General features: G+C 41.9%; 2 protein-coding genes across 2 annotated transcripts; both read right to left on the bottom strand.

Moving 5' to 3' along the window:
* Window positions 1–7,025: 7,025 nt before the first annotated feature.
* On the bottom strand, window positions 7,026–9,324 carry LOC121393406 (extended synaptotagmin-1-like). Its single transcript, XM_041561856.1, has 7 exons — window positions 9,254–9,324; window positions 8,684–8,845; window positions 8,019–8,101; window positions 7,865–7,913; window positions 7,677–7,766; window positions 7,484–7,588; window positions 7,026–7,373 (listed from the first exon to the last, which is right to left on the bottom strand). Exons 1-7 carry the CDS (start codon window positions 9,281–9,283, stop codon window positions 7,287–7,289), a joined length of 606 nt encoding a protein of 201 aa, XP_041417790.1. The 5' UTR covers window positions 9,284–9,324; the 3' UTR covers window positions 7,026–7,286.
* A 205-nt stretch (window positions 9,325–9,529) lies between these two features.
* LOC121403714 (extended synaptotagmin-3-like) lies at window positions 9,530–11,346 on the bottom strand. The gene is made up of 5 exons (XM_041591517.1): window positions 10,870–11,346; window positions 10,062–10,359; window positions 9,906–9,975; window positions 9,733–9,822; window positions 9,530–9,598 (listed from the first exon to the last, which is right to left on the bottom strand). Exons 2-5 carry the CDS (start codon window positions 10,115–10,117, stop codon window positions 9,530–9,532), a joined length of 285 nt encoding a protein of 94 aa, XP_041447451.1. The 5' UTR covers window positions 10,118–10,359; window positions 10,870–11,346.
* Window positions 11,347–13,678: the final 2,332 nt, after the last annotated feature.

Genomic DNA, 13,678 nt, shown 5'->3' with positions numbered 1-13,678 from the left:
CTTCGGCTCTTTCTATTGGTCTCCCGGGCGCGTGGGGTGGAGCTCCTCCTGCCCCGGGTTATTTGCAGGATGGGTCTGGGGCAGATTTGCATTTAGTCAATCAGGCCAATTAAAGGAGCTCAAAGGCTAATTAAAGGAGCTCATTAGGCAGAAGGCAAGTTAATGTAATGCAAGACATTTGTTTAACTGTATTGTATTAAACAATAGAAAAACTATAAAATCCACATTAGATTACATGACAACACAGGAGCCAGTGCAGTCTGTATATTCTGATTATTAATCAGTCTTGCTGTATCGGCTTCTGGCAGATATTATTTGACTTGTGCTGTTTTGATCATTTATGACGATCCCTAAGCAGCACAGACCTCACTGAGCATGTGCACAGTCTTGGTCTTGCAAAGATGTATAACAAAGTTACAAGATGGTGACCCCCTGTGGCCAACTTTGAAAGCATAAATCATTTGTTTGATTAGGCTTGTGGTGCAGTAAGTTCATGTTTATGTTTAGTATACAAAATACAGCATTTCTAGCCTTATTCTATTTTACTCTTTACTTTTTACATCTGCACTGAAATCAACCTCACGTCCTTCTTTTTGCTTTTGGCTACATATTGTTGGTGGAGGCCCTGTGGACAGATCACCTGCATAATAATAATATAAGAGCAGCCATAGGAGTGTGAGTTTAGAGCGGTCTCTATCGTTGGTTTGAGGTGATTTCAGTGTACACTGTATATATATATATATATATATATATATATATATATATATATATATATATTATAATTCCTCAACAATTAAGATAAGGTCCTTTTGGTTTATTCCAGGCATTAGATTTGCAGTACCTGTTAAAATCCATCATTTTTCTGTATTTGGTTTTTAAAAAATGAGAGAAGAAATTATTTTCCTGTAGAACGCCCACCCTCCCTTTATATTTTGTGCAATGCTCTGGGCCAGTTCTTTGCAGCCTCTCAGGCAGGTGGGAATAACCTGTCCATATCCAGAGTGTAAATGTGGCGATAATAGTTGTGCTACAAAGTGACCAATAGCATCTGTGCTGTTCACTACGATTGTACCTCCCCAAGGAAAATCCTCTTGGCTCCATGTTGCCACAGAATGTTTCTAATGTGTGGGGCAATTACTAATAATATGACTTTGGCCTTGTCAGGTAAGTCCCCCCCACTGTGACTTTATCATTTCAAGGAATAGTTCAGTGTGAAAAGAAAAACTGGGTAAATAAATAGGCTGTGCAAAATAAAAAATGTTTTTAATATAGTTAGTGAGGCAAAAATGTAATGTATAAAGGCTGGAGTGAACAGATGTCTAATAAAACAGCCAGAATCCAACTTCATGCTTTTCAGCTCTATAACTCTGAGTTAGTCAGTGACTATAAGGGGGGCCACATGGTACATTTCTGTTCAGTGAGTTTGTAATTGATCCTCAGCATTCAGCTCAGATTCAAAAGCAACAGTTATGTCCCATGTGACCTCCCCTCAAGTCTCTGATTGGTTACTGCCTGGTAACCAGGGTAACCAGTCAGTGTAAACCAAGAGAGCTGAAAAGCAGGAAGTAGTGTCTGACAGACATCAATACATATACATCCAACCACTCCAGCCTTTATACATTACATTTTTGCCTAACTAACTATATTAGATACATTATTTATTTTGCACAGTCTATTTATTTACCCAAGACAAAAAGGAACACCAAGAGCCCCAATAGTGTAATATGTTTTTACAAGGAGTAATGGTAGAGTAAACAAGTTAATACTCACACACCAGGGTTACCAATAGGCAACCACTGTATAGGCAGGTGGGGAGATTATCCTGACCCCACTCAGGAATAAGACGTCGCTCTCTGTAGAAGAAGAAAAAGGGGATGATACCCCTCCACTCGGGGTGGACTCGATATAGTAGTAAGACAAAACAGAGGCGCCAAAAGGATAAAATTAGCTAAAAACACTTAAAAACCCAATGGGTAATTCAGAGGAGGTAATAGTGGACTTACCTCCTCCAATCAGACACCAACGAAGTGGTAATTTTCAGTAATAGTTTATTCACAAAACAGTATTGCAACGCGTTTCACAGGCATTTCCTGGTTCATCAGGCAATATGGAACGACAGTGTCTTTGTATAAACACACCAGGCGCCTCTGTTTTGTCTTACTACTATTTATTTACCCAGTTTTTATTTTTACACTGAACAATTCCTTGAATCATGTGCTCAGTCTGGGGGGATCATGTGTAAAGTCTGCAGGTGACACTGCCCCTAGTGGTGACAATAAGGAAACACTGGCAGTTAAATTTGCTTTTATGGGAAGATGTTACAGTGTTCTGATCCGAGTTTCCAGAGTCTATTGCTTCCCCCTCAGGGGCCTCACAAATGTAAACTGAAGGGTGAGATTAGGGGGTACATTCCTATAGGCTAAAGAGGCAACTGGGATTGCTTGTACTTGATCCCAACGAAGATATAATTAATCCTTATTGGAAGCAAAACCAGCCTATTGGCTTTATTTAATGTTTATATGATTTTCTAGTAGACTTAAGGTATGAAGACCCAAATTACGGAAAGATCAGGCATCCGGAAAACCCCAGGTCCCTAGCATTCTGGATAACAGGTCCCATACCTGTATTACAATTACTGCCTGCTTAGAGAACATTGTGTTACCCAAGGTGTATCTGTAATGGAAATGTGTTGTTTTTGAAGTACAACACCCCCAAATCCTGACATCCAGTCCCCATTATAAGTTCACTCCTTGCTATTTGTTTTATGGGGCCCTCATGCCTCAATGTTGGATGTTTAAAGCAGAAAGGTGAGTTCCACCTGTGGCAGCTGCTTGATGAACTGGGTCAGTCCTAGGGAAATAGCAGTAGAGCTAATTAGGGCCTTATTGGGCCCCTTCGTTTGTATTTACACCCCTGATGATGGTCAAATTTGTCCCATTTTGCTTCGTGGAAAAATTTGCAAAATTTGAAAAAGGCATATTTTCAAATATATTCATTTATTTTCTAGACTTTTTTTTTACTGCACAGGTATTGTAGTTCATTTCTGTGTATTTCCTTTATTTTTAGAAATCAAAAGTGTTATGTATTTCATGTGCGGCCCAAGAAAAATTTTCGAATGTGGCCCCGGGAAGCCAAAAGGTTGGACACCCCTGCTGTAAATTATAATTCATAATGTACCCCCTAATTTATAGATATGTGATCACATTGGAGTTATGCGGCCTCGTGTTTTTATATGGTCACATAACTCCTCTGTGACTTGTGATATCTTTATAAATTACAGTAGGGGGTACATTATCCACTATATAATATATTAGTTATGCACCGTATCCAGGATTCGGAATTCGGCCTTTTTCAGCAGGATTTGGCCGAATCCTTCTGCCCAGCCAAACCTTTGTTTTCCCCTTTCTACCCCTAATTTGCATATGCAAATTAGGATTCGGTTCTCGTCCGAATCTTTCGCGACTGATTCGGGGTTCGGTGCATCCCTATAATATATATATCTATATATACATATGAAATATGCGTGTGTGTAAGTAAAAGACCAGTGTGGGCTGCTTTGGTTTTTTTGCCAGGGCTGCTTTTTACTCCCAGTCCGGCCCTGTCACTGGGGAGCAATGGGGCAGCATCAAAGGTGCAAGAGGAATAGAATCACAATCACATTTGAGCTTGAATTGTTATGGTCCAGTGTGAAAGACATAGATACACACATACATTATTTCCCTGGGCTGGACTTGCAGGTCTGTCATTGTAAGATTTTGGTTTTCAAAATGTGCTTTTTTTTTTTTTTTTGTCAGCGAAGCATTTTTATGATTTTGTATTAGGGTTGATACCTTTTCAATTGGGGGCGGGCGAATGACAGGGGCGGGCCAGTGGTGTTGGGGACAGGGTGGATAATGGGGTTCAGGGCTGATGATGTGGCGATTGATTGGCTAATTGCCGTGTCATTAACTTCAATGTCCTGTCTGGATTTCCTAATTTGGAAGTACGGACAGACCATCCAAAAACAGGGCTGTTTGGGAGAAATCCGGATAGATGGCAACCCTACACTGTAGGTGCTCTCATCATTTTCCCATTCCTTTTCTGTTTTCAGCCATATTAGCAGTTTTCAGCACTTTTATACTGCTAGGCAGGGGTCACCTCAACAGCCAGGCCCGGATTTGTGGCGAGACCCCAGGCCTAGGGCAACAAAATGATAGGGGCGGCATGCCATCCCAGTCTCTTTCCTAAGGAGCACTGGGGACTCAAAGCTCAAATGCTTGAGAATGCGCTTGCTTGCGCTTGTGCGGGGAGGATCCAGGCTGGGTCAGCGCTAGGACCATGAGACGCACAAGAAGCAGCCGGCACTGCGGCCTTGGGGCGCCACCTCGCAAAGTCCGGGCCTGTCCACAGCTCTTTGGGAAGGTCCAGAGTGTCAGCCCCTTGGCACTTTCTATGCACCGCCAGAATTCCTTTAACCCTTGCAGTGCTGACTCTCAGTTGCACCAAAGCCTAATACTAGCAGTCTAAAAATGCAAATATCTCAGAAACGAATAAAAAAGTGATTGAAAAATTGCAAGAGTGATCAGGGAAGCAGCTTGAGTTAGCTTACAACAATTCATTGTTTGGGGTTAATAATAGATTGTCCCCTACCATCACCCCTCCCCAATAAAGTCAGTTATAATAAATCATTAAAATATAATTTGCCTGACATGCCCTGTGGATCGGGAATCGATGAGAGGCCAGAGGAGGGAAAGCCAGGAGTATTTCTGCACTGTGTGGCCTTTGCAAAGCAATAGTCTCTGCTCCAAGCGCCAGACTGAGAATCTGCCAGTCGCTATTTTCCAGCAGCAGCCAAAACGCCCGGTGCTCCATAAGCCTTAGGGTAGGGGCACACTGGGCATTCGGGGAGATTTAGTCACCTGGCGACTAATCGCCTCGTCTTTGCGATGATCAATCTCCACGAACACCTTCCCTCTGTCTTGCGCCGGCTGTAATGAAAAGTTGCTTGCGGCATGGCACACACATCGCTTTGTATTCTGAAGTTGCCCGAAGTTGTCCCTACCCTTAACCTTCCAGTGATTTGCGTGAACAGGACTGTGAGATGCCAAGCAAATTGCAATCTCTTTCTAATACTGAGCCAGGGACTCGTCCAATTGTCATTTGCATTTAAGATTAGGTTTGTATTTTGATCCAGACAGGTGGTAACCCCAATTCCTTTCTCGTGTTGCTATGCTCTGTGTGCCCGGATACAGCTGCCTCTGCATTTGATATTTATCTAACGGTTTTCTAATAATTTTATACATAAGAGCCCCATATAGCCAATATTCACTGTTACCTACACTCACGCCAACACCGACTGCGCTCCAAATAGTGCGGCACTTGGGAAAAGTTCTAGAGTTTTTTGGGGCCCCATTCTACTTTAATGGCCCGTAGGGTTACACCACCGTTAGTCTCAGCAATCACCAGGCATGGGGGGGGGAGTGTTTATAGGGCAGGGGGTTTAGGGGCAAAACACTTTAGGGAGGGGAGCTCAGCAACAAATTCTACATTTTTTACTTGCCCCTAATTCTCTCTCCATATTGTTTGACCTCGTAATGTAAATGGGAAAATAAATTGGTCAGAAAGCTCATATATATCAGCTCCTAGTGTTAAAGTTAATAGCAGACCGATTGCAAAATTACTTTTTTGGGGGGTTCCGTGCTGAACCAAAAGTCAGGTGACTATGAACAGAATTTTGTTGTATTCCTTGTGTTTTGGTTTGATCAGCATCACAGGCCACAATATGGCATTGGGACACAAAGAAAGCCGCCAGTTAGATATTCCTGCCCCAGCTACAGGGGTAAAGAGCCAATCATTAGCTCTATCAGCCACACGTATGTAGGTAGGTGGCTCCCAGGCTGGGCAACTTAAAGAATATAGACCCATCTTAGACCCAAGACACATGGAGTAAAATTTGTAGGTTTCCCCTTTCAAGTGATTCCCGTGTGTCACTGCCTATGGCCTTAAAGGGAAAGTTCACCATTAAACATGATTTTAGATGGTTGTACATTGACTTATTCTAAGTAGCTGTGTATTTTTTATGGTTTCAAATAATTAACCTTCCTACTCTGCCTCTTTATGCCCAGTCACTAATAAAGCTCACTCATTTTATAATTTTATATTTTTAATTGCTTATATTTATAGTCAATGCTTTTGATACTTTTTAATTCTTGGGTGGCAAAAAGGTAGCTAAGAGTCTTCAGACCCTCCTTTGCCACAGGGCTAGAGAAGGTCCCTTTATCCTGATCCAGAAGGTCCATCAGGGCAAGGATCTTCAGAGCCTCCTTTGCCTCAAGCTGAAAGCTTCATCTTTGTGCTAAATCCTCCTCCTCCTTCCTCCTCCTCCTCCTTCCTCCTTCTCCTCTTCATCCTCCTCAGTTCCTCCTTGGTCCAGGATTTGGGTTCTGGAAGTTCTTTCTGGTTCTATCGCTTCACATGAAAAATGCGAGGGGCAAGAATCTGAGGGAAGAAACAATCAGCAATGGATTAAGAAAACTTGTGGCAGAGACAAATGCCATTCTCTTATGTGCTATAATGTAATCTTATTCTACATCTCATCCTCCCCTTTTAGACAACTTACTATTATAACAGTGTCCCTTTAAGGGTAGAACCTTATTGTAAATAGCATGTGTCACTTACCATCAGCTGCAGCTTCAGCCAAATCTCGCTGTTATTTACTGTGGACTCAAGAGGGAACCAGCCCTCCATGGTCATATCCTTGGCAGCCATGAGTGTTGATAGGGAAACAGAGATGTGTCCCAGAACCTTGTTGCGCTGATTTAGAACCTGTGAAAAGAACACGTATAAGTGACCCAGTAAGGAAGGAGACAGAGAAACACAAAACCAGCACACAAGGTGCAAAGCCCCAATCTAGATCTGCAGGAGTAAAGGATCCAATAAGGGAAGGACATTTATACTCACATTTAGTTGCATTCTCTCGCCGCGTGGGTCCTTTATGAGGAATTGTAACCTCTCCTTCCACTCTGGCTCTCCGGAATTTATTTGGGGCCTGGAAAAAGAACAATTAGAGATATTCTAAATGAGAACTGGTTCTGTCTGCTAATTATTATTGGTGATTTAATGCTTTAATCAGTGTTATTGTTTAATCAGGTATTGCCCATTGCCAATCAGCTAACAACAGTATGTCACTGCTTTACTGTCTATGGTGCACTAAGTGATCATTCCAAATAAATGCCCCTACCCCTCACCCCATTATTTATGTGAAAACAAACAAACTTGAGACCAAACCCTTGTGTGGTTGGACACTGTTATGTGCGACTTACCCCCGTCCTCTTGACTGTATCTGTCACTGAAACTTCCACGGTGGCCAGTGGGTTTAATTTGCATTTCTTCGGCTGTTAGAGAAGAACAGATGTGATTAATAAGGTGAATAATACAGGAGAGATTCATATAAGAAGATTTACACTATAATGTGCCCAAGAGAGAGGCATCACTTGTGACTCACCCGTATCACTGGCAGACCCCTGGCTTTTTGGATGACGGTGTAAAGGGCAACTGATGACAACTCCTCACTCTTAGGGGGCCGCGGCCTTTTGTTCAGATTTAACACCTGGAAACCAAACAAAGTAGATGGATTAAAGGGCAAAAGAGCCCAACCTTTCCCCATGCAGTCAGATAAGAAGGAACAGAGACTTTACCTTCTCCAGCTTGTCACGGTCTGAAAAGAGTTTGAGAGTTTCCACCTTGATATGGAGCTCCCCAGACTTCACATTGTCCAACCGGATCCACTGCAGGGGGAGAGAAGCACAAGTTCCATCAGATACAGGGGAAATCACTGAATGATTATTACACTATATCAGCATGGGAGGCGGCTGCATTCACTTACCTTATCAATGAATTTCTTCTTTAGCACATGTGGAACTGCAATTTTACAGCTGGACATTGGGGAAGAGAAAAGGAAAATCAGTATATGTATTTAAAGATGAAATAAAGATAAAATAAATGGAAGCCCAGACCCTGATACAAAGAGAAATACTCACCTGCCCAGTGAATCATCTCTCTGAACATTTTTGTCCAGAACCTCAAATTCAATCTCCTGCCCTGGTAAATCTGAAAATAATATCTGGGGATAAAACATACAATGAGGTGACATTAGATACGGGAATATCTGCTGCATGTGGCACACGTCTATTCACACCTATAAAATACACAAAATAAACTGGGACCACTTTAATCAAGGGTCGAAATTTCAATTCTTCTACTTCGAATTCATAAAGACCAACCGAAATTAAGTCAAAGGTTTTTTTTTTGGCCTAATTAGGTCTGTTTTCATATGAATAGGTCTGTATTCGGGGAATTCAAATCGTACGATCAAATTCAGATCAAAGTTTTCCCCCAAAAAAACTTTCATTTTCAAAGTCCACAAATTGACTCCAAATAGGTTCTAGGAGGTCCCTCATAGGCTAAAACAGTAATTCGGCAGGTTTTAGATGGCAAAAGGTTGAAGTCACATGATAAATTTAGATATTCAAATTTTCCAATTTTTTTCAAATTCAAATTGAATTTGGGCGATTCCCTAGTCGAAGTACACACAAAATAGCTCGAAATTGAAATTTTTTGAATTCAAAAATTCACCTCAACCTTTGATAAATCTTCCCTTAAATGTGGGTTTATTTGGATGTAAATCCTGGGGGGGATGCGGTACCTCAAATGTCTGGTTCCACTGCGGGTTGAGGTTCTTAGATATGACCCTGGTTTTCCCAACTGTGCCTCCTCCGCGCACAACTACAAAAGGGTCTGATTTCTTGGAGAAGAAGTCGTTTGCAACGAGATTTCTTGCTTCTAATACATGAATCCGAAGTGCGTTCTGCAAGTAAAACAAAATGTCAGACTATAGAATATAAACTCAGTGGGAACAGTCACTTCCCATAGACTTTGAATGCAACTCTCCCCCCACATCTCTGTACACAGGGTCGGACTGGCCCGGTGGGACACTGGAAAAACCCGGTGGGTCCCAGCCCTCATGGGCCCCTGCTGGACCAGACCCCCTCTCCCGATCTCCTGCGCAGCTCTTTTTGTGCATACGTGCGGCGCAGCTCCTTTTGTGCATGTGTGTGGAGCAGCTCCTTTTGTGCATCTATGGTGCAGCTCCTTTTGCGCATGTGCGGCGTAGTGGTAGGGGTCCGGAGGGGGCCCTGGACAATCCGACCAGTCTGTACAGGGAAACAGAGGGGGACAGGAGCCCACAGTCGTGAAAGAGAAATACTGGTCTTACCCAGGGATCCGCGAAGGGCAGATTTTTCATGTCAAAGTTGGCTGCCAGGGGCTGAGTGAAAAATTTTGGCGCAACCATTGAAGTTGGCAATTGATCCACAATCATTCTTTCTGTCATGGTGCTGCAGGAGGCAGAGAGAGAAGGGCATTAATAAGTGAATCATTGTACAATGGGAGGAAATATAAGAGGAGGGATAAAGGACAATGATTTTGGGACTAAAGACTAAAGTGTGGGAAAGGACGGCAGAGAATCACTAGTATATAAATATATATAAATCTAGTCACTTACTGAAGACCGGGGAATATTAAGCAGGTTGGTGAGTCCTGTCCACTGTAGATGTAACACCTGCAAAAAAAAAGGAAGATCGATGGTGTAAGGGTTAATAAGAAAATAGAATATCTCGGAGATACTAATTGTATTTATAGAGAAATATATATATTTATAGCTGCACGAAGCAACTCCTTATAATACGGACTCACCGGCCGCCGAGGGAAGTAAATGTTCACGGCTTCAGTAAAGGGCACGTCTGGTATCAGCGGAGCCAGAATTATTCGTAATGTTCCCTCCAGCTGTCAGAGGAGAAATGACATTGATTATATGTTCAAGGGCAACACATGGGCACATGTAGAAGGTCAGTATGAGGGTCACTTACCTTCACAGACTTCACTCCGGCCATGATAGTCTTAGATATTCCAACATTAACCATCACCGCTGCGTTGAGACTGTAAATGAGGAGCAAACGGTCAGTGAGTGGGAAGGAAGATTAAAGAGAGGCTTATACACAGGTTGGGAAGGAGACAATATTGACCTGATTTTGAGATCCAGGAGAATCTGCTTCTTCTCTGGATCAGACTGAACTCTCATGTGAGTCACCTGTGGAGCCTGTGGAACAGTCACACAATGGGTTACAATGGGTCTGATGGGAAATCACTGAGCAACATGAGAGACAATTAAATACACGGGACACTTACCTTATTGCCAAAATCAATATCAAAGAAGTGAAAATTGGTTAAATATTTAAATCGGGATCTGATCAGCGGCTGAATTCTCCATCTTAGAAATTTCTCCAGATATTTTGTTATGTACGGCCACGAATTGTTCACTAACTGCCGGGATGAAAGAACAGAAGTGGCTCACGTTAGTGTAAGGCAAGAATTCAGCAGCTCACTCCTACTCACACTCACTGACACACCACTCACTCACTGACACACACACACTCACACTCACTGACACACTCACTGACACATCACTGACAACCACTGACACACACACTGACACACACACTCACACTGAGCACACTCACTGATACTCAATGACACTCACACTGACACGACACAAAGACACTGACATATACACAGACACACATCACACACTCACTGACACACAGAGCACACACACGGACACACACACACTCATGCTGACACACACTCACTGACACACACACTGACCCACACAGTGAGATACACAGACACACTCACTGACACACACCACTGACACACACACTGACAGACATACACACTGACACACACAGACACACACTCACTGATACACACACTCACTGACACACACACAGACACACATGTAGATCCAGTTAAAGAGTGCGGTATATCACTTACCACTTGCAGGTACCGGAGTCTCTCAAACTCTCGGTCAGTGACCTGCAAACGAGAGGCACAAGCAAATTAGGTTTCTAATAAAATAATGTAAAGAATCACATGTGACCCTCATTTCTAAATAAAGTGATGAATTAAAGGGAAACTCCACCTAAAATAGTTTTTGCATCATTAGAGAAAATGTCATTCTGAGGAAGATCCCAATTTACAGTCACTAAAAATCTTCATTGGGTTCAAAGTTTCATGTAAAAGTCTGTTTGTCCCTTTCTGATCTCTGGCTCTCACTTGGGGGTACCGAACATTTGGCTCAACAAGTGCTAAACCACTTTACTTCTCCTTTAACACATTGCAACATTATATTTGTAAAGAAGAACGTTCATAAACAGTTGAGTTTTTGTAAAGTGAGAGGAGGAGGGAGAAGTAACCAAGTCTATGGCATTTTACTGGATACAACCAGGGCTGGCCTGATGAGCTCACAATTCCCAGTTAAATATATATATATATACACACACATGTACATGACAAGGCCCAGTATATTTGCTATTTATACTCTCTACCAAAGGAACTTTATCAACATTTGGCTTCTCTAAAACCCAACTGACCAGAAATCTCAACCCAACGGCCACACCAATATGTCTGCTCTTAAATCAAAGCTTTTGGGACGGCAGCTTCTCAAAATGATAAATTGAATAAATGAGAATCTGCAGTTGTAAAATGGAATGAATTCCATTGCTAATGCCTGTATTGTGTTATCAGTAATGGGGTGAGACTTACCTTGTTGTGGGGCCTTTTGCCTGTTCCTTGGCTTTGTCCTGACACTTTATTGCTGATGGCTCAGTACTTGGCTTCCAGCATCTGTACAAGATCCACATCACTATTCCTATAATTATATAAAAAAAGCTGACGTCCAAAACTCCAGCAGAGAAGCCTAATAATAGGGGTAATGATCCATTTTGTATATGAAAAATTATTTAAAAATATATTTTGATCGGTCATTTTAAAAAAATTGAGTTAAAAGAACAAGGAATAAAGAGCAAGCTCCTTCCTCCTCGAACTCCTAACTCAGAATGACTGCAAACACCTGACAGCTGTTAAAGCCTGTTTTCATCATTATTGACCTCACAATGGTGTTGCCATGGTTACAGAGTCAGCAGATCAAATTACCCATTGTTAGGTCATCCCAAGCGATGATGTCATAATGGATGCTGTTCTCACAGGAGCACAATGCAAAACAACTGATGACATCATAATGCCTCCTGCAAACTCAAACTGATGACATCATAATGCCTCTGGAAACTCAATAGCAGCATATATTATCTGTAATATGATTTTGCCCTGATCTGAGGAATTTTTTTTTTTTTTTTTTTAAATCTCAAAAATGCAAATAAAATAAATTCAGCAACTAAAAACCTGGTGGAATGTCTATATAAGTCAATGAACGTTTATTTTCAATATTCCCACTATTTTATAGTTCAAACATTTGAGATTTTTTTTTTAAATGAACGTAATAATGAAAGTTACACAGAATATATGAATATAGTTGCACAAGGGGTGACAATTACTCAGGTCCCATCACAATGACATACTGACTCATTTCAGTTGCCGTGGAAAACAATCTCCACCGAACAACTTCTTTCTGTCTTGCGCCGGCTGTAATGAAAAGTCGCCTGCGGCATGGCACACGCATCGCTTTTGTATTCCGAAGTCGCCCGAAGTCGCCCCTACCCTTAACCTTCCAGTGATTTGCGTGAACAGGACTGTGAGATGCCAAGCAAATCGCAATCTCTTTCTAATACTGAGCCAGGGACTCGTCCAATTGTCATTTGCATTTAAGATTAGGTTAGTATTTTGATCCAGACAGGTGGTAACCCCAATTCTTTTCTCGTGTTGCTATACTCTGTGTGCCCGGATACAGCTGCCTCTGCATTTGATATTTATCTAACGGTTTTCTAATAATTTTATATACAAAGAGCCCCATATAGCCAATATTCACTGTTACCTACACTCACGCCAACACCGACTGTGCCCAAGCACAAATAGTGCAGCACTTGGGAAAAGTTCTAGAGTTTTTTTAATTGGGGCCCCATTCTACTTTAATGGCCCGTAGGGTTACACCACCATTAGTCTCAGCAATCACCAGGCATGGGGGGGGGAGTGTTTATAGGGCAGGGGGTTTAGTGGCAAAACACTTTAGGGAGGGGAGCTCAGCAACAAATTCTACATTTTTTACTTGCCTCTAATTCTCTCTGGTCTGAAAGCCCATATATATCAGCTCTTAGTGTTAAAGTTAAAAGCAGACCCACTGCAAAATTACTTTTTCGGGGTTTCGTGCTGAACCGAAAGTCAGGTGACTATGAACAGAATTTTGTTCTATTCCTTTGTGTTTTGGTTTATCAGCATCACAAGCCACAATATGGCATTGGGACACAAAGAAAGCTGCCAGTTAGATATTCCTGCCCCAGCTACAGGGTAAAGAGCCAATCATTAGCTCTATCAGCCACACGTGTGTAGGTAGGTGGCTCCCAGACTGGGCAACTTAAAGAATATAGACCCATCTTAGACCCAAGACACATGGAGTAAAATGTGTAGGTTTCCCCTTTTAAGTGATTCCCGTGTGTCACTGCCTATGGCCTTAAAGGGAAAGTTCACCATTAAACATGATTTTAGAAGGTTGTACATTGACTTATTCTAAGTAGCTGTGTATTTTTTATGGTTTCAAATAATTAACCTTCCTACTCTTGCCTTTATGCCCAGTCACTAATAAAGCTCACTCATTTTATAATTTTATTTTTTTTATTGCTTATATTTATAG

This window comes from Xenopus laevis, chromosome 4S, assembly GCF_017654675.1.
Source record: "Xenopus laevis strain J_2021 chromosome 4S, Xenopus_laevis_v10.1, whole genome shotgun sequence".
Classification (NCBI taxonomy): domain Eukaryota; kingdom Metazoa; phylum Chordata; class Amphibia; order Anura; family Pipidae; genus Xenopus; species Xenopus laevis.
The sequence above is the reverse complement of the archived record's forward strand: the minus strand, read 5'-3'. Positions and strand labels throughout refer to the sequence as shown.